This window comes from Nipponia nippon, unplaced genomic scaffold (genome assembly GCF_047370975.1).
Source record: "Nipponia nippon isolate SJK-2023a ecotype South Korea unplaced genomic scaffold, ASM4737097v1 scaffold_8, whole genome shotgun sequence".
NCBI lineage: Eukaryota > Metazoa > Chordata > Aves > Pelecaniformes > Threskiornithidae > Nipponia > Nipponia nippon.
In genome coordinates, this window is record NW_028262402.1 from 45616873 (window position 1) to 45637139 (window position 20267).

The 20267-nt window shown below is 43.1% G+C and overlaps 1 protein-coding gene across 1 annotated transcript in view; it reads left to right on the forward strand.

The window, feature by feature from the left end:
• GLDC (glycine decarboxylase) overlaps nucleotides 1-20267 on the forward strand; it is a 51632-nt gene that overhangs the window by 18171 nt on the left and 13194 nt on the right. Inside the window, exons 5-16 of the mRNA XM_087741699.1 lie at nucleotides 1616-1693; nucleotides 2398-2545; nucleotides 2820-3016; nucleotides 7105-7201; nucleotides 8220-8325; nucleotides 9401-9540; nucleotides 10248-10328; nucleotides 10880-10977; nucleotides 11501-11585; nucleotides 11677-11718; nucleotides 14667-14809; nucleotides 15700-15775. Coding sequence (XP_087597825.1) covers nucleotides 1616-1693; nucleotides 2398-2545; nucleotides 2820-3016; nucleotides 7105-7201; nucleotides 8220-8325; nucleotides 9401-9540; nucleotides 10248-10328; nucleotides 10880-10977; nucleotides 11501-11585; nucleotides 11677-11718; nucleotides 14667-14809; nucleotides 15700-15775 — 1291 coding nt within the window. The remainder of the gene's footprint in view (nucleotides 1-1615; nucleotides 1694-2397; nucleotides 2546-2819; nucleotides 3017-7104; nucleotides 7202-8219; nucleotides 8326-9400; nucleotides 9541-10247; nucleotides 10329-10879; nucleotides 10978-11500; nucleotides 11586-11676; nucleotides 11719-14666; nucleotides 14810-15699; nucleotides 15776-20267) is intronic.

Sequence of the window (20267 nt, forward strand, 5' to 3'; positions counted from 1 at the left end):
CAAAGGCAGCGACTGGTATCCTGGGCTGCATTAGGAGGACTGTTGCCAGTAGGTCAATGGAGGTGATCCTTGCCATCTCCTCAGCACTGGTGAGGCCACAGCATGAGCACTGTGTCCAGTTCTGGGCTCCCCAGTATAGGAGAGACATAGACATGCTGGAGAGAGTCTAGTTGCCCTGCCCATGGTACCAGCCCAGCTGCTGGCACCCAGACACACACCTGCTCCAACTGCTACCACCACAGAGACATGGGCCCCCATGGCTGAGGTGCTGCTCCAGTTGCTGGCACTGAAGTCTACTCACTCTGGTCACTCCAGTTGTTGCACCATGGACATGTGGATCCTCTGTGATCTGACTGCAGTTGCTGGCACCCAGCCAGCCATATACATCCACCCCCTGCTCCTGGAATACAGAGTCCCATCACCCATGAAAAGAATCAGAAAGGAATTTAACAAGAAGAGAGGACAGACTGCACTAGTTGGGTGCAAGTGCATGAGCCAGCAAGTATTTACATATGACTGGCCCTGTTTACTCCCTTACCCCTCTATTTTCTTATACTTGTTCCTCCCAGAATCACTTAGCTGTATCCCTTTTCCCTTGAACATCTCATAATAAGCCCTTGCAACCCCAAAATGCTCTTCCCCTGCATCCCATATTGTCTCCTCCCCCAGGGGGGGTCCAGACAGTGTGTCTGTCTGGGTTAATTAATTAATTTGAGTTCCCACCTGCCTTGGGGCCTCTGTGCTCCTCTGTGCTTATGGAGATGGGTCTCTGATAGGCTGATATCTCCTGTGATGGGCCTGGGAGCAGCAGGGACAGGGTGTTATTTGGGCTCCCCCACCTGCCATTGCCTCCCTGTGGGGGTGCAGAGGAGCTTTCATCACATAACCTGACGGTCTGCGGCATGAATCTCTTGTGTCCATGAACACTGGAGACGCGAATTGTTTTTTTCCACTAGTGGTTAAAAGGAGCTTTAAAAAACAGTGAAGTATGTCAGTCCTAAGCTGCTAAAAGTGGAACTGTTAGTGGTATATCCAAATTTACTTTCAGAGATCTGTATCGTAGGGGCATTTGAAAGGGATCTGCAAATCAAATGACATCTGAGAGATGATTGAAGGTGACTGTATATCAGGAGGGAGATTACACAGCAGAGACTGTGTTGTAACTATTCAGTTACAACATCAGTCTGACACAAAATCATGTTTACAGGGAAAACTGTCTTAGTCTCCATTTCACTAATATGAGGGCTCATGTTTGGTTATCCAGGGCAACACTGAAAATCTGTATTAAAGACCACAGTTGTATTCCTTTAAAAGTGTATGTGTGTGTGGAGTCATTCCTGCAGTTTCTTAAATTGGCTCCTTGTTCTGTTTCATAGTCTGTTTTAATTTTTGTCATGTATGAATCTCATTTGAGTGTCTGAAATGACCTTTCTTATTTTGAATGGACCAGAACCTTCCTTCAATCTTACACTTAATTTGGTTATGAGAACCAAAATTTAAAACTGCCTTTTAGCTTAGGAAAACTCACATTTAGAAAACAAATCCATTTTATTTCTATGGAAAACAATATATTCTTGATATGTAACCCTTCTTTTTTTCCTTTTCTTTTTAACAGGCACAACAAAAGAAGGAAGTTCTATGTAGATGCCCGATGCCACCCTCAAACTATAGCAGTGGTCCAAACTAGAGCAAAGTAATGTTTTTCTCCATTTTCCACCATATTTTTTCACTTACATTGAATCATTTTTCATCTGTGCCTCTTCACCGTATACCTAACATTTTTGGAATATAGGATTATGCTTTCTTTGCAAAATAGAAGCAGAAATCTGTTAACATTTGGTGTTACTTCTACTTTTCCAGTCAAATACAACTGCAAAGTAATTAAAGATGTTTAAAAAGAGACTAAACATCTGATAAAAAGAAAATATTTAATTTCCTCTTAAAGTTGTTTGTGCAAATATATACATTTGATTATTGAATTCCATCTGGTCATTTTTTTAAACTAGGAAATTAATTACCCTATATAGCAAAACTTCTCTTTTAATGAAAGCTAAATCCATTTTAAGTTTACAGTTTAAAGTAACCAGCTTCTAAAAATATGACTTGGGTCTCAAAGTTAAACATGCTAAAGCATAAAATGTTGATATCAAGTAGCTTATGTATACTCTGCTCTGCTTTGCTCCATATTACTGATGATGATATCAAATGCAATTATTCTTCAGTACTATATACCATGACATGAAACATTGTCAATGTTTAGTGCTGCAAAGCAGGTTCAACTCTTTGTATGTTAAAGAAAAAAGTCATCTGTAAGTCCATGTAAACATAATATTAAGTATCACTCCAAGGCAGCAAGTGGTTTGAATGTGTTGTCCTCTGCATGTTTTTGTTTTCCAGTTATACTGGTGTTATTACTGAGCTCAAATTACCCCATGAGATGGATTTCAGTGGAAAGGATGTCAGTGGAGTATTATTTCAGTATCCAGACACTGAAGGGAAGGTGGAAGACTTCTCTGAACTTGTTGAAAGAGCTCATCAGAACGGGGTAAAGTAAATTTTGTTAGTCTCACAGATTGCAATCTGATGCATCAAACAGCCATAGTCATAGAAACTAAGAAGTGTTGCATGAGATACCATCTAAAGTATTACTCTTCAGCTCCATGCAATTGATAACCATTACAACCATTACAACCATTGCACCTCAGCTCTGTGCAAATGATAGGAACTGTTTGAAGCTATATCTTGTTCAAACTTAGCTCCCATGCAAACACCGGTCGTTCAGAAAAGAGGCTGACTGCTCTGTGCACTTCTGTTCTCAGACTCTTGCCTGCTGCGCTACTGATCTTCTGGCTCTCTGTATTCTGAAGCCTCCTGGAGAGTTTGGGGTAGATGTTGTGCTGGGTAACTCCCAGAGGTTTGGCGTGCCACTCTGCTATGGAGGACCCCACGCGGCATTCTTTGCTGTCAAGGAAAATCTAGTGAGAATGATGCCTGGCAGAATGGTGGGTGTTACAAGGTAAGGGCTCCCTTTGCCATTAGTCTCTTCAGGGAAAATCAAAATAAATATTCACCATCTTGTGAAGCCTGTGTGAATAACGGCTGACCATGGTGTTGTACCGAACACCTTTTTTCTTGAAAACTGGGAGAATAAAAGTTGCCTTCGATTTTTAGGGAGCAAGATTAAAGAATTGCATTTGTGTGGAATGAAGCTGTGAACTGTCTATAGTGCTTGCTGCAATGGGGGATGAAGAGATAACCGAAATACCAAAGAGGACTAATTGTGATGGCATGAGGCTTTGCAAGCTAACTTATTCAGCTTATTCTGTACTGTCATTCCTTTTTCGCTGACATCCAGTCACTAAAAACATAAATGGGAAGAAGTAGAAAATTCAGTGAACCTCCCAAATAATCAAGAAGAAACTTAATCTAGTTCAAATTTTAGTCAAGTTTAAACAAAGCAGAGAAATGGCGTGCAAAAACTTACCTCTAATTCTTGTTATTGGTGACATATTTTGAATTTTGACAAGATATCTAACTGGGAATAGTAGAAATGCAAAGTAATTGTCACTGGAAAGACTGCATGTCTTTGGCACAGAAGCTATTCAGAAGTACTTCAGTAACCAAAACAACTAATGACATTAACAGTTATCAATAAGCTTAGAAATATTTCATTTGTGTAGTAATATTCTTTCAAATACAGTTTTAATCATCTTGCTTATTCTAAGGGTATCCTTAGGCTTTACTCATAGTTCTGAAATCTGATCCCCAATTCAGATTTTGATCATAAGTCTGGTACAATCTTTTACAAAAGAACAGTAATTCTATTTATCAAGGTCATGCTACTGCTCTATGGCTACACCTAGTTTAATATTTTTAATCTACTTTCATCTTTCTGCATCTCAAGAAATCTGGAAAAGAAAATGTTAATATGGAAAAAGCTACGGTACTTTCTCAATGCAGCTTTCTGCCATGGATTTTTTATAAGTTTTTGATCACAGAATCACAGAGTGATTGAGGTTGGAAGGAATCTCCAGAGGTCATCTGGTCTAACCCTCCTGCTCAAGCAGGGTGACCTAGAGCCAATAGCCCCGGACCATGTCCAGATGTCTTTTGAAGATCTCCAAGGAAGGAGACTCCACAGTTTCTCTGGGCAACGTGTGCTAGCAGTCAGTCACTCTCACAGTGAAAAAGTGTTTCCTTATGTTCAGGAGGAACCTCCTGTATTTCAGTCTGCACCCATTGCCTTTGGTCCTGTCACTGGGCATTGCTGATAGAAGCCTGGCTCCATCCTCTTTGCATCCTCCCTGCAGGTATTTATATACATTGATGAGGTCTTCCCAGAGCCTTCTCTTCTCCAGGCTGAGCCATCCCAGCTCTCTCAGCCTTTCTCATAGGAGAGGTGGCCCAGTCCCTTCCAACATCTTTGTCGCCCTTCACTGGACTCTCTCCAGTACCTCCGTATCTCTCTTGTTCTGAGGAGCCCAGAACTGGACAGAGTATCATAGCATCATAGAATCATAGAATACCAGGTTGGAAGGGACCTCGAGGATCATCTCGTCCAACCTTTCTAGCACAATCTAGACGAGACGGCCCAGCACCAATGTCCAGCTGAGTCTTAAATGTGTTCAGCATAGCGGAGTCAACCACTTCCCTGGGGAGATTATTCCAATGATTGCCTGTTCTCATTGTGAAAAATTTACCTCTTGTGTCCAATCGGAATCTCCCTGGGAGTAACTTGTACCCATTACCCCTTGTCCTCACTATGTGACACCTTGTGAAAAGGGAGTCTCCATCTTCTTTGTAGCTCCCCTTTAAGTACTGGTACACCGTGATGAGATCACCTCTAAGCCTCCTTTTCTCAAGGCTGAACAAACCCAGCTCTCTCAGCCTATCCTCATACGGCAGGCTTCCCAGAGCCTTGATCATCTTGGTGGCCCTTCTCTGGACCCCCTCCAGCCTGTCCACATCTTTTTTGTATAACGGGGACCAGAACTGTACACAGTATTCCAGGTGTGGCGTGACAAGTGCTGAGTAGAGAGGGGTAATGACTTCTTTATCTCTGCTGGTGATGCTCTTTTTGATGCAACCCAGCATCCTATTGGCCGCCTTGGCCGCAGCAGCACACTGTTCACTCACGTTGAGCTTCGTGTTCACCAGGACCCCCAGGTCCCTTTCCACGGAGCTGCTCTCTAGCCAGGTGGATCCCAGTCTGAGCTGCACTCCCAGATTATGTTTTCCCAGGTGCAAGACCTTACACTTGTCTTTGTTAAACTTCATGAGGTTCTTGCCAGCCTATCCAGATCTTCCTGCAGGGTGGCTCTCCCTTCCAGAGTGTCTGCTTCCCCACTCAATTTGGTGTCATCTGCGAACTTCATCAGGCTACACTTGATCCCGTTATCCAGATCGCTTATGAAGATATTGAATAGCGTTGGGCCCAATATCGATCCCTGGGGGACCCCACTTGTGACCTCACCCACTGCACAGACCACTTGTCCGGGCCATAACGCATCAGTTGCTCCAGGAGGAGGCCGTGGGGAACCGTATCGAAGGCCTTGGAGAAGTCCAAGTAGACAACGTCGACCACTCGCCCCATGTCAACTGAGCAGGTCACTTTATCATAGAAGGCCACCAGATTTGTCAGGCAAGATCTGCCCTTGGTGGAGCCGTGTTGGCTTTTCCCGATCACATGCTTCATTTGACTCATGATGGCCCCCAGGAGGGTCCATTCCATGACTTTCCAAGGGATTGAAGTAAGACTGATGGGCCTATAATTACCCGGATCCTCCCTTGAGCCCTTCTTGTAGATAGGGATAACATTGGCCTTCCTCCAGTCCTCTGGGACATCCCCTGATCTCCATAACTTCTCAAAGATTATAGAGAGTGGCCCCGCAATGACATCAGCCAGCTCTCTCAACACCCTCAGGTGGATGGCGTCAGGGCCCACCGATTTGTAGGGGTCAAGCTCCTGTGCTAATTCACATACTAACTCCTTCTTCACTGATGGTGGGTCTGTGTTTGGATCCTCCTGGATTTTTGTTCCCAATGCCTAGGATCCAACAGTACTCGAGGTGTGGCCTCACAAGTGCTGAGGAGAGGGCAGGGATCACCTCCCTTGACTTGTTGGCAAAGCTTTGCTGAATGCAGCCCAGGATACCATTCGCTGCCTTTGCTGCATGGCCACATTTTTGGCTGTCCTCCAGGACTCCCAGGGTCTTTTCTGCCAAGCTGCTTTCCAGCTGGGTGGACCCCAGCCTGTACTGGTGCTTAGGGTTCTTCGCCAGGTGGAGCACTTTGCACTTCCCCTCGTTGAACCTCATGAGGTTCCTGTCAGCCTATTTCTCCAGCCTGTCAAGATCCCTATGGATGGACTGATGATAAACTAAGCTGTAGAGTCAAAATCCCCAAACAACTGCTAGAGTAAAAATTATTTAAATATCCTATAATTGGTGCGCAAGTACTTGAAGCAGGTAGTCTAGCTATTCAAACGCTGACGTGTACATATATATGTATATTTATATATATGTGTACGTAGTTTGTCCGTTTCTTTTTGTGCTTGTTCTGAAAGTTTTCATACTTTTAAAGGATACTAGATTGGCTCTTACCTCTCCACTTCTTAACATGTTAGGAACCCTACAAAAGGACCTCTTAAAGGATGGATTGGCCAGAGCCCTTTCAGTTATTTTACACAACCTTGTTGGTCGGGTTATTTTTATATACAAACCCAACATGCTCTTACTTGATGTCATTAGAAAAGGTGGTGCCTTCTCAGTGTTTGTTCAAAATAAGTTCTGGATTACTATTCAGTTAAAGCAGTTGCAATAATCTGTGGCAAATACCAAGTTTTGGTGTAGTATGCCTAGAAAACTCACTGTGTGCTCTACCTGACTGTACACATTGCCAGGCATTATATAAATAGAAATCTAGAGACTTTAGTCTCACTCTCTGTTTCATATCACAACTGTCCTGACTTATGCTTTATTCTGTCCAGCACCTTCCTGTCTCTGAGGATAGATAATTAGTTTCAGATTAGCATGCATAGAGCCCAATGTCTTAAGTTACTGTAATTTTAAAGTAACAGAAGCAACATTTTCGCTTGTGACTTAGAGATGCAAATGGAAAGGAAGTGTACCGACTTGCTTTGCAAACACGAGAGCAGCATATCAGGAGGGATAAAGCTACCAGCAACATCTGCACAGCACAGGTAACTTGTCATGCTTTATTTTCGGCAGTAGAAAGGACAAAGTTACATCATAAGATTATAGTCCTAACATCACAGTAATTTGGGTTAGCTTTACTTTTGAGAGTTTTTACTAGAAAAATGAAGAACATTGAAATATTCTGGTGTTTGTGCATTTGTTTTGAGTCCTTTGAAAAATGGAACGCTGCTTGAAAAGTGGGTATTAATACCTGTTTCCTTTAGTAAAGACTTTAGCCCTGAATTCATGCAGTGGCATGAGTCCATCTGTCTCATAGGGTGAACACCACTGAGTAGTGCTGTGTTTGTTTTGAATGAGACAGATTTCTTAATAAATGAGAAAGGAATTCTAATGGTCTGAAATTGCCCACTCAAGGCAAAAAAAAAATCCATTTTGAAATTCTAAACCTACTTGTTCAAATTGTCACAACTGCTATTTTTGTCTATGTGATTTGATGCAAAAATATTACATCACCAAAGAGCTATCTTTACAGGTGAATACCATGATTAAGTAAGTAATTATCTAAAATAGTTACCTTCAGCATGCCTCCACAGACCTTCAGCCAGAAAAGTTCCTAACTTTTTCTGCTCCTATCAATGCTTTGCTCATGCTCTTAATGTTGTGCCAGATTTTGAGGAGGGGTTATTAATGTTAAAATAAGCTTAATTATTTATCATGAGATATTCCATAAATGATTCGTACCAATACTAAACAATGATTTTCCTGTGACCCTAGCTTTACTTGAGAGTCTTCAAACATCTTTGTTGCAGTAGTTGAATTTAAGTTACGTTTCAAAGGGCATTGAATTCATAATCGGTGCTTACAGTTTCGTAAATGTATTTTGCCTTTCCCGTAGGCAGCACATATTCAAATATAACATCAGCTAAGGATATGTGATTGTCCCTGGGTGCTAAAGAAACTTCCACTAAACTAACATGAAGTAATCTTTGATGATGATGATGATGATTGATGATGATGATAATAATAATGATGATGATGTCCTAAACTGTATTTGGATCCTAGGCTCTTCTGGCTAACATGGCAGCCATGTTTGGTGTATACCATGGGTCTGATGGATTAAGGCATATTGCAAGACGGGTACACAATGCTACTCTAATCTTGGCTGAAGGTGGGTATTTAATGTCTGCAGAAACTGTTCTTAAATTCTTACACCTTCTTAAATAATACATCTTCTTAAATAAACTTCCAAGGTTTTTTTGCCAGCAGATGTGTGTTCTCTCAACTCTAGAGAGACCATTTTAATACAAAATTCATAGCTAATATTTTTGTCTACTTCTGATTATGACATCCAAGAATTAGATATCTATGTGACATGACCTTGCAAGCATTACTTCTGTTTCCTTGGGAAACTAACAGAAGTCTACACAGCGGGCCTCTAGATGATAAGATTCAAATGCTGTTTTCCAGCTGCAAGGTCTGTGCTTCACTTACTGGTCCATCCTTGTTTACACACAGAAATCTGCAAAGAGTATTAATAACATAGCAAAAATAGGTAATAAATGAGATTAAAGAAATAGGGGCATTTCAGTTAAGTTGGGTGGAGTATCATACCTGCTATGAACACTGAAATCCCAAAGCTTAACACCTGACCAAAAGCACAGAATCTGTAGAAGAAAATAATGATTGCAGCTGGAGTATTGGTCTGGTAGTTTTTTTTCACTGGCATGACTATCATTGCTGTCAGAAGGAGCTATGCAGAACTGGAATGCTGGGCATTGAGGAATGATTGCCGCGATTATCCATGCTTCATTTGCCAGTTTAGCTGGAAGACCTCTTGCTGCTATGAAAAGCACGAAGACTCTACACTTTGTTATAGCAAGCTCCATGACGGTTAATATCCATTTATATAATAAAATTTTTCTTTCTAGTCTTGTGATCTTGTCCTTATTGCATTCATATACCAATTCTGCTACTGTATATATTACAAATTTGATGTATCAGAAGGATCTTCCCTAGACTCAGTCTGCATTATTAATTAGGTCTGAATCTGATTTAGATGCATTTCATGCGCAGTGACATTTCACTAAATATCTGGTGACGTTACTGCTCTGTACATAAGGGGAATATTTTGCTTTATTATGTAAAAGCATTTACTTGTGAGATTGATAGTATTGTTACACAAGTACTGTGTAAGCAAGCAATACAGTATGCAGCTAATAGAATTAACTTACTGTTTTTTGTAGGTCTCAGGCGAGCTGGTCATAAACTCCATCATGATCTGTTCTTTGATACCTTGACGATCACATGTGGATGCTCAGTGAAAGAGGTTTTGGACAGGGCGGCTCTTAGAAAGATAAATTTTCGGATTTATAGTGATGGCAGAGTAAGCAACTCCCTAAACCTTTCAGACATTTTATAGCATGTCTTTCTGCATTGAATTTCTAGTCCTTATATGTGCTAAACAGAACAAAATTATTTAAGACATCTTGTAATTTGCTCAAATATATCGATCAATTATAAAGATAATATAAAGAATGAAGTTGTTAAGTGATGTACTGAACTTGAGCCTATGTAAAAAGATTATCTAATTGTTTCATGTTAAATATGCCACTAAGGGCTAGAGTGGAGAGACTCTAAAACTTAATGACGAAATGCAAGGTGACCTCCAGAATTGAGGTCCTGTGGCAGTGTTTAAAGACAGATTGAAATCTAAACCACATTTTGGCAAAGTCTACCGTGTTCTGTAAAATGGGATGGGTGAGGGGGTGGTCTAGCAAAATGGGCACTTCTCCTATTAAGTGGAAAACACTTAGAAATGCTAGAAGTGAGATCACAAGTCTTGAAGCTTGTGAGCCATCTGTCTTGGATGGTTTAGCAGGGAAAAGGTAGGAATTGGAAAATTTTATGTAAATAAGATAAATTTATGTATCTATTACATAAAATGAAGCGACATTTACATATTGTTGGCTAGGTTGACTTTTTCTTCTTTTTTCCTTCTGTGTTTCTGGAATATTTTTTCTCGACCAGAATAAATATACTATGCCTTGGGAATTAAGAGCTTGGAGTAATTACTGTTGCTTTTATCCGTAGCTTGGAGTATCACTTGATGAAACTGTAAATGAGAAAGACCTAGATGACATATTATGGATTTTTGGTTGCGAGTCTTCAGCTGTAAGTAGACAATAGATCATATGGATTAAATTATACAAATGTTTCAGAAGTTTAGTGAAAAGCAAAACTGCTCTTGGGACAGTGGGTGTCTATATGATGACCATTTCTTAAATACTGAGAATTTCAGATCCTTTCTTAAAGAAAGAGGCAGTATGAGATAACAATGATTTATGTAGCTGAATAATGCCATTTTCTGATTGTGACACTTAGTCCTTTCAGTCAGCTTGGACACCTTGCATTTAGGCTATTATTTGTTTTGTGGGGGTTAGGACATGGTGGTCAATTATTTCTCTCCCACTGGAATTTTTGTTGCATGTCATTAGTAAATAGCAGCAATACTTCCAAGACGAGGACTATTGAGACATCTGTACTCAGTTTTAATATAATGCTGTTGTCATGCTAGATATATACAGCTATGTATGCTAATAAAGTGGGGTTTTTTTACCTAAAGAGCTGATTAAATCTTGAGGTAAGCCAGTTCTGATGGAAATTGACTGTGAAAAGAGAAATTTCCATGAAAATATTTGACTCCATGTTTCTTTGTGTCAAAGGAACTAATTGCTGAGGGTATGGGTGAGGAATCCAAAGGCATCCTTAGCACCCCATTTAAGAGAACTTCCAAATTCTTGACACATCAAGTTTTCAACAGGTTTGTGAAATTGCTGTATATCTGATATTTTAATGGAATCTGAAAGTATCTCCTTTCAAAAGTGGTACTGGCATCACTTGAGCACAGTTTTGTAGCTGTATTCACACAGTCACTTGTTACTCTAAAGTAATACATTTAGTAGCTTTTTTAGATATCTTTCACGTTTTAAATGAGCAAAGCAATACTTATGGTCACATGACATGGGGGATGTGTTTTCCATTAATCTGCTGCACTCAACAACCTAGTAGTATCAGCAGTACAAGGACGTAGTATCAGCAGACTTACTAGAGCTCTTGTATTCCATATTTACTGATAGCATTTCTGAGTGAATGATAATAGGCATTTTTCATCCACGTTGCTATTAACAAGCATAAAGTACCGATTTGGAAAGAAGTATCTAGTATATATTAAAAACTATCCTCAGTCTTAATTCTTTTTTTTGGCTCTTCCTGTGTTAGAGCACAGATCAACCAGCTGGTATAGCTAATCTGCTTGCCTTAACACCACATTTTGTGTTTTCCAGCTATCACTCTGAGACAAATATTGTGCGGTACATGAAAAGATTAGAAAACAAAGATATTTCCCTTGTTCACAGCATGATTCCTTTGGTAGGTATTTACCAAAAAGAGAAAAAATTAGGTACTTACATACATATTTGTATATTTCAATAAATACTAACAAATGTGTTTGTATTTTTAGGGGTCCTGCACCATGAAGCTCAATAGTTCAGCTGAACTTACAGTAAGTTGCAATAATACTGTCTTACTGCAGACCCACATGAGTAAACTATCATCTGGCCAGTGTCACTGTAGAGAAGTAAAGAGTGCTTTTGGTCTAGTACTCCAACTGAGGCGGCAGTTTCAGAAGTAGCTAAAGTCATCAGCTCCCTTTCCCGCTAGCAAAAAAGCTCCAAAAAGCACAGTAGCAGTGCAGCAACAACAGGAGAGTGAGTGGCTTTGAAGACTCCATTCTGAAAAAAATAATGAAAATAATTTTTGGAATTAGGTATCACAGTCCTGTTCCCTCATGTGGTGTTGCAGTACCTAACTTCTGTCTGCTTTACAAATCTTACAGTCAAATCCTCAGAAATACGGAAAGAGTCAGGTGGGACTGGCAATTCATCTTCTTTGTCAGTTTGCTATTTCTTAGGATAGCACTCCTTTTCCCCAAGTGAGGAGCTGGAGTCCCCAGATATCTTCATTTTTTGAGCTTGTAGCAAATGAAGCAGAGCCTTATCCAGGCTGTTTGGGTATCAATTGACTTTTTGACTCTGAATGAATTTGCTCTCTCCCTGTTGGCTTCTTTCTTTGATCTTTCACTCAGTTTCCTTTGTCCCCTTTCTCTTACTGCCTTCTCTGTGTCTTCGCCCTTCACTGTTTTCTGTCTTGTATATTCCCTTCTAATTAAAATGGATAGAAACAAAACTGTGTGAAACAAACTGATTGTTATGTACTATTCCACGACTCCTCTCTGCTCTGTGATCCCACAGCTCTACATAAGGGTAGGTGACCTAGGAGGAGAAACTAAGGATTTTTAAGCATCATCTGAATGTTAAAAAAAGTTACTGGAAATCATAGAGTCATAGAATCTTTTAGGTTGGAAAAGATCTTTAAAATCATCAAGTCCAACTGTTAACGTAGCACTGCCGGGTCCACCACTCAACCATGTCCCTAAGCACCACATCCACACGTCTTTTAAATACTTCCAGGGATAGAGACTCAACCACTTCCCTTGGCAGCCTGTTCCAATGCTTGACAACCCTTTCAGTGAAGAAATTTTTCATAATATCCTATCTAAACCTGCCCTGGCACAACTTGAGGCCATTTCCTCTTCTCCTACTGCTTGTTAATAGGGAGAAGAGACCGACCCGCACTTCGCTACAACCTCCTTTCAGGTACTTGTAGAGAGCAATAAGGTCTCCCCTCAGCCTCCTTTTCTCCAGGCTAAACAACCCCAGTTCCCTCAGATGCTCCTCATAAGACTTGTGCTTCAAACCCTTCACCAGCTTCGTTGCCCTTCTTTGGACACGCTCCAGCATCTCAATGTGTTTCTTGTAGTGAGGGGCCCAAAACTGAACACAGTACTCAAGGTGCAGCCTCACCAGTGCCAAGTACAGGGGCACTATCACCTTCCTGGTCCTGCTGGCCACACTATTTCTGATACAAGCCAGGATGCCATTGGCCTTCTTGGCCACCTGGGCACACTGATGGCTCATATTCAGCTGGCTGTTGACTAACACCCCCAGGTCCTTTTCTGCCAGGCAGCTCTCCAGCCACTCTTCCCCAAGCCTGTAGCATTGCATGGAGTTGTTCTGACCCAACTGCAGGACTTGGCACTTTGCCTTGTTGAACCTCATACAGTTGGCCTCAGCCCATTGATCCAGCCTGTCCAGGTCCCTCTGTAGATCCTTCCTACCCTCCAGCAGGTCAATACTCCTGCCCAACTTGGTGTCATCTGCAGACTTACTGAGGATGCACTCAATCCCCTTGTCCAGGGGATAAAGATATTAAATGGAACTGGCCCCAGTACTGAGCTTTGGGGAGCACCACTTGTGACCGGCTGCCAACCAGGTTTAACTCTGTTCACCACCACTCTTTGGGCCCGGCCATCCAGCCAGTTTTTTACCCAGCAAAGAGTACACCTGTCCAAGCCATGAGCAGCCAGTTTCTCCAGGAGAATGCTGTGGGAAATGGCGTCAAAGGCTTTACTAAAGTCCAGGTAGACAACATCCACAGCCTTTCCCTCATCCACTAAGCAGGTCACCTTGTCATAGAAGGAGATCAGGTTAGTAAAGCAGGACCTGGCTTTCATAAACCCATGCAGACTAGGTCTTAATTGTCTCATTGTCCCATATGTGCTGCATGATGGCACTCAAGATGATCTGCTCCATAACATTCTGCGGGACTGAGATTAGAATGACAGGCCTGTAGTTCCTTGCATCCTTCTTCTGTCCCTTTTTGTAGATGGGCATCATGTTTGCTAACCTCTAGTCAACTGGGACCTCCCCAGTTAGCCAGGACTGCTGATAGATGATGGAAAGTGGCTTGGTCAGCACTTCCACCAGTTCCCTCAGTACCCTTGGGTGGATCCCATCCAGCCCTATAGACTTTTGTGTGTCTAAGTGGTGTAGCAGGTCGCTAACCACTTCCCCTTGGATTATGGGACTTTCATTCTGCTCCCCGACCCTGACTTCTAGCTCAGGGGGCTGGGTACCCAGAGAACAACTGGTCTTACTATTAAAGACTGAGGCAAAGAAGGCATTAGGTACCTCAGCCTGTATCACTATGTTCCCCCTGCATCCAGTAAAGGATGGAGATTTTCCTTAGCCCTCCTTTTGTTGCTAGTGTATTTATAGAAACATTTTTTATTGTCTTTTATGGCAGTAGCCAGATTAGGTTCTAGTTGGGCTTTGACCCTTCTAATCCTCTTCCTGCATAACCTCACAACATCCTTGTAGTCCTCCTGAGTTGCCTGCCCCTTCTTCCAAAGATCATAAACTCTCCTTTTTCTCCTGAGTTCTAGCCAAAGCTCTCTGTTCGGCCAGGCCACATCCTACAATGAGGCTGGGAACTTGTCTTGCTGCACAAGAAAAGTTTGATTTTTATTTGAGCACAGGGCAGCCTCTTTCCTTGATAGAGTTTAACAACAAAACAGAGTTGTCTTGACAGCACTTTTTTTTTTCTTAATAGCCTATTTCATGGAAGGAATTTGCCAACATCCACCCTTTTGTGCCCCTGGATCAAGCTCAAGGGTATCAGCAGCTTTTCAAGGATTTAGAGAAAGACCTATGTGAGATTACTGGCTATGACAAAATCTCCTTCCAACCAAACAGGTAGGAAATTCTTTCTGAACATTTGTTCATTAACATGATTCCAAAAACTTATCTCTAAAGAAATTGTGCAAGCCAAAAATGGGAGAAGTTTCTAAAATTAAATTTGATAAAAACAAGGTTTGTTTTTTCAAAACTGCAGACCCTTGTTTTGTCTCATCTCTTCTAAAAGTTTAATGATTTGGTCTTTTCTATTCTTTTAATCTTTTTTCCCATGTTTTCCTCTCTATGAAGGCTGATTTCACCACCATTGCTTGCTTAAAATGGTGATGTTACTGATATCCTCCTGTGAGCTAAAATTAAAGATTTGGAATAGGAATAACCTGTATGAGCTGGCAACTATATGATTGTTTATACTGATATTTGATGCACTAGGTAATAGTAGGTTTGACTGAAAAATGCGTAGGATCTGCATGCTCACTGAAATAAATAAAGCAGAGCTGAATGAGTACTGCTGAGCCTGTTTATGTCCGTTAGTAGTTTTGATACAAAATGAGCAGCAAGGGCTTACTCTACACTTAAGATGTCACTGAAGTTCTTTTGTTTCACTGCGTACACTTTCCTATACATTTCAGTGTTAGTTTGCCTCTCTGTAGTCAAGCACATGGTCCCCTGCTAGGTGCAGAAATGGGGATCAACTTAGTCAGCAAAAGAATTTAACATCATAGTGTAAGCATGTAAAATGGCATAACTTTTTTCATCTACTGTTTGCAAAAGAGGCAAGAGCTGTTCATTAATGCTTGTCAATTTGTGATTTAATCCATGGGATGTGCTGCTTTTAACTTGCTGATACTTGCCTAAAGCCACTGAGAAGGATTAGGGCTGGACAATTTTGAAGTGTCAGTAGAGAGCTGGCACTTTCTGGTTTGTGTAACAGTGTGTTCCTCTTGCAGTGGAGCCCAAGGAGAGTATGCAGGTTTGGCTGCAATCAAAGCTTATTTAAATGCAAAAGGAGAACGTCACAGAACTGTAAGTGTCAACACTTGTGTGGGGAAGAGCTTTGGGTGGGAAGTGGAGAAAGGAGAGTTGATTCAGCAGCTGGGACTCACCTAGAGAGAAACTAGGTTGTGTATCCTCATCTGTGACAAGCTTTCAGTATTCCCTGCTTCCCTCATGGATCATGGGTACCATCTTAAAAGTCTTTACTTTACAGACAGTGGAAGTGAGGAAAGGGGACTCCCTCAGAGGGTGATTGTACTGGGTCTCGCTGGGATGGATTTAATTAACTTTCTCCATAGCAGTCCATATGGTGCTGTGCTTTGGATTTGTGGCTAAAGCAGTGTTGATAACACAGGGATGTTTTGGCTATTGCTGAACAGTGCTTGCGTAGTGTCAAGGCTATCTCTCTTTCCTAGTCCACCCTGCCCTGCCCCCAACTCCCCCTGGAGGGAGTAGGCTGGGGGTGAGCAAGAGGCTGAGTGAGAGAGACACAGCCAGGACAGCTGACCCACACTGACCAAAGGGATGTTTTATGCCATATAATGGCATGCTCAGCAATAAAAGCTCAGGGAAAGGCGGACAAAGCAGTGAAGGTCATGGTTATGGCATTTTTCTTCCCAAGCAACCATTATGTGTGCTGAGGCCCTGCTTTCCAGGAAGTGCCTGGACATCTGCCTGGCCATGGGAAGTAATGAATGAATTCCTCTTCTTGCTTTGCTTGTGCACGTGGCTTTTGTTTTCCCTATTAAACTGTCATTCTCTCAATCCATGAGTCTTCTCACCTTACTTCTATTTTCTCCTTGTCCCATGGGAAACAGGAGTGAGTGAGCAGCTGTGTGAGTGTTTGGCCATTGGCTGGGTCAACCCATCACAGTCCTTTTTAGCACCCAGCGTGGGGCTTGAGGTAATGACAGTTGTGATCTGAGCATGTTAATTTGTTAATTGGCAGGCTCCTGGGTTGGTCACAGAGTTTGCTTGCTTTACTGTGTATTAGAGTCTAGGGCTTTTCAATGGCTGCTTTCAGCTCTTGCTGCTTGCTTATCAATGTATTTTGCTGTGCTTGGAAACATTTTGATAAAAGCAATGGCCATATGCCTGGACTGGCATACAGCCCTGGCTGTGGTGCTGTTCCTGTGCTGCATGAGCTACCTCGCGGAGAGAACAAGGGATTACACCTCCCTTTTCTCCTCTGGGATTGATGTGTCCAGCTCTGTTGTGTGGGCTCCTGAGTTTTTTGTACATCCTTACATAAGATGTTTGATCCCATTATGTAACATTGTTGGCTTGTTGTTGAATGCGTGGAAGCTGGTTTGGTCCTTGTGTAAGAGTAAACAACTTGTTGTTGAGCTGACAGAGAAACATGCCCCGAGGCAGTCGATCCCTGGGTGACAGGGCATGTAGGAGGGTTTGGGCAGGTGCCTAGGGCTGTTATCACCTCCTGTAACCTGGGATTTTACACCTGAACAGGCATGCAATCCCATTGAATTGGCACACCACTTGATGGAAGGATGCCTTGCCTACCTCAGTGAGACCCAGCAGCTCCTAGCACTGTTTTGGGTCTTGGTCTGTCCCTGTTGGGCCTCTGTCTAGCACTGTGGCAGCAACAGGGGAAAGTGGGCCTCTGCTTCTAAGGACACAATGATTGAGACAGGGACCCAAACCTCAACCATAATGATTGCCCCAGTAGTAAAAAGGAAGCACTGGCAGTGGAGGTCAACAGGACTATACCATCAATTAGTAAAGGAGGAGGAGAAGGAAGAGTCTGATGAGGAAGCCAGTCCTTTGGCAGGGAAACATAAGGATAAAGTGATAGAAGTCATCCAAGAGACAGAAACCACCCCATCCCTAACCCTGAGCAAGCTCCAAGATATAAGATATGCAGAAAAATTATGGCTGCGGGCCAGGCAAGCATATTGCTGCCTGGTTGCTCAAATGCTGGGATGCTGGAGGGGATAGTCAGGAATTGAGGGTAGGGAGGTCCAGCAGCTGGGGTCCCTTGCTAGGGACCAGGGAATCAACAAAGAAATCAGAAGACAGTTGACAGTCTGCAGCCTCTAGAGGTGGTTCCTGTTGAGTGTGAGGTGTCCTCTCAAGGGTGATCTTGTCAATTACTGAGGCAATTGAACTCCTGCTGAGGGAGGTGTTCAGTATCTAAGAGAATTAGCAGTGGTGGAGGTGGTCTACAGTGACCCGGACAACAAATAGGTCTCCACAGATCTGCATGACATCCAGTACACATGGGCCATGTAGAGGAGGTCTGTGGAAAAAGCATCAGTGTCATATGCCAGCTCACTGGTGATGATGGACTGGCCACATGTTGAGATACTAATTGTGGAGAGACTATCTTGCTGGTTCCGGGGTGTTTCAGAGAGAATCCCTCCACTTCTCATCCCCACAGGCAGTGTCTTGGCTGTCAGGCGTGCCCTATAGAGTCAGCCTCCCTGTGCCAGAGGGAAAGGGAGCCCTAGGTGCACACCACATGGCACCGTCTGGTTCTTGCTGCATGGCTGGGGTAGGACATGAGGAAGAGGGACGGTGCACTCACCTCGAAGCTAGAAGCCCATGTACCTGAACTGCAGGGGAAGACAGCCGCTAAGAAGGGACCAACCAAAAAGTCTGCTGCACCAGTTGCTGCCAAGACAGTGGAAAGCCACCAGCAGACCCCCTGACACAGAATAAAGGCTGAAAATGCCTCTTCTCCTGAGTCTGATGAAGAGACTTCCTGTCTGACACCATGGGAGTCAGAGAGTGAATACTACAATCAGGAGTAAAGGGTCCCTGCCTCTGGCTAGGCAGAGGAAGGGGGTAACAAAATTTAATGGACTGTATGGATTCGATGGCGTGGCACATTGGATCCATCGGGTTATAAGGCTTTGGTGGATACTTGTACACAGTGTACTATAAAGCTGTCAGGGTAGGAGGGGGCGGGACCCATCTGGATTTGTGGAGTGACAGGAGGGATGCCAACAGTTGTCTGTGTTGGAGGCTGAGGTGAGCCTAACAGGGGACAAATGGCAGAAGCACCGTATTGTGATGGCCTGGAGTCTCCATGTATCCTTGGCATAAGCTACCTCAGGAGAGGGTATTTCAAGGACCCAGGAAGGTACTGGTGGGACTTTGGTGTGGCCACAGTGGATACAAAGAAGATTAAACAACTGTCTGCCTTGCCTGACCTCTCCATTGTAGGGTTGCTGCATGACAAAGAACAGCAGGTGCTGGTTGTTACCATGACGGTGCACCAATGGCAGTGTCGCACCACCTGAGACTCCCTGGTTACCATCTATAAGTTGATTCATCTATTGGAGAGCCAAGAAGTGATAAGCAAGACTTAATAACTCTTAAATAGTCCCATAAGGCCAGTGCAAAAGTCTGACAGAGGGTGGAGGGTAAGAGTGAACTCTCATGGCCTGAACAAAGTGATGCCACCATTGAGTGTTGCCGTGTGGGACAAGCTAGAACTCCAGTAGGAACAGGAGTCAAAGGCAGCCAAGCAGTATGCCACAGTTGATATTGCCAAGGCATTTTTCTTTATTCATTTGGCAGCAGAGTGCAGGCCACAGTTTCCTTTCATGTGGCGGGGTGTCCAATACCCCTGGAACTGACTGCCTCAGGGCTGGAAGCACAGCCCTACCTACCTAGCAGTCTTTAACTGATACAGACTGCACTGGAACAGGGTGAAACCCCTGAACACCTGCAATACATGGATGACATAATTGTATGGGGCAACACAGCAGAGGAAGTGTTTGGGAAGGGGAGAAGAATCATGCAGATCATTCGGAAAGCTCGTTTTGCCATAAAACCAAAGCAAGGTCAAAGGACCTGCACAAGAGATCCAGTTCTTGGGACTAAAACAGCAAGATGGACATTGTCACACCCCTGGGGCTGCAATCAATAAGATAGTAACTATGTCCCCACCAGCGAACAAGAAAGGAACACAGGCTTGTCTAGGCATCGTGGATTACTGGAGAATGCATGTGCATGTCAGGTTAACAGTCAGCTTGTGAGCCCTCTCTATTGAGTGACCCTAAAGAAGAACTATTTTGAGTGGGGCCCTGAGCAACAATGGGCCTTTGAACAGATCAAAGAGGAGATAGTTCGTGCGGTAGCCCTTGGGCCCATCTGGATGGGACCGGCTGTGAGAAACATACTCTACATTGCAGCTGGGGACCATGGCCTCAACTGGAGCCTCTGACAGAAAACACCTGGAGAAATACAAGGTCAGCCTTTAGGGTTTTGGCGCTGGAGGTATATAGGATCCAAGGCCCACTACCCTCTGACTGAAAAAGAGATACTAGCAGTGTACAAGCAGGGCTGAGCTGCTTCAGAAGTTGTTGGTACAGAAGCACAGCTCTTCTTGGCACCATGATTGCCTGTGCTGTACTGGATGTTCAAAGGACGCTGCATAGAGTAAGTGGGCAGCGTTTGTCATGCAACAAGCTTGGATGAGGAACACCAGCCACCCAGGAATCCTGGAAGAGATCATGGACTCATCAGAAGGCATAAATTTCAGAGCATCACTCAA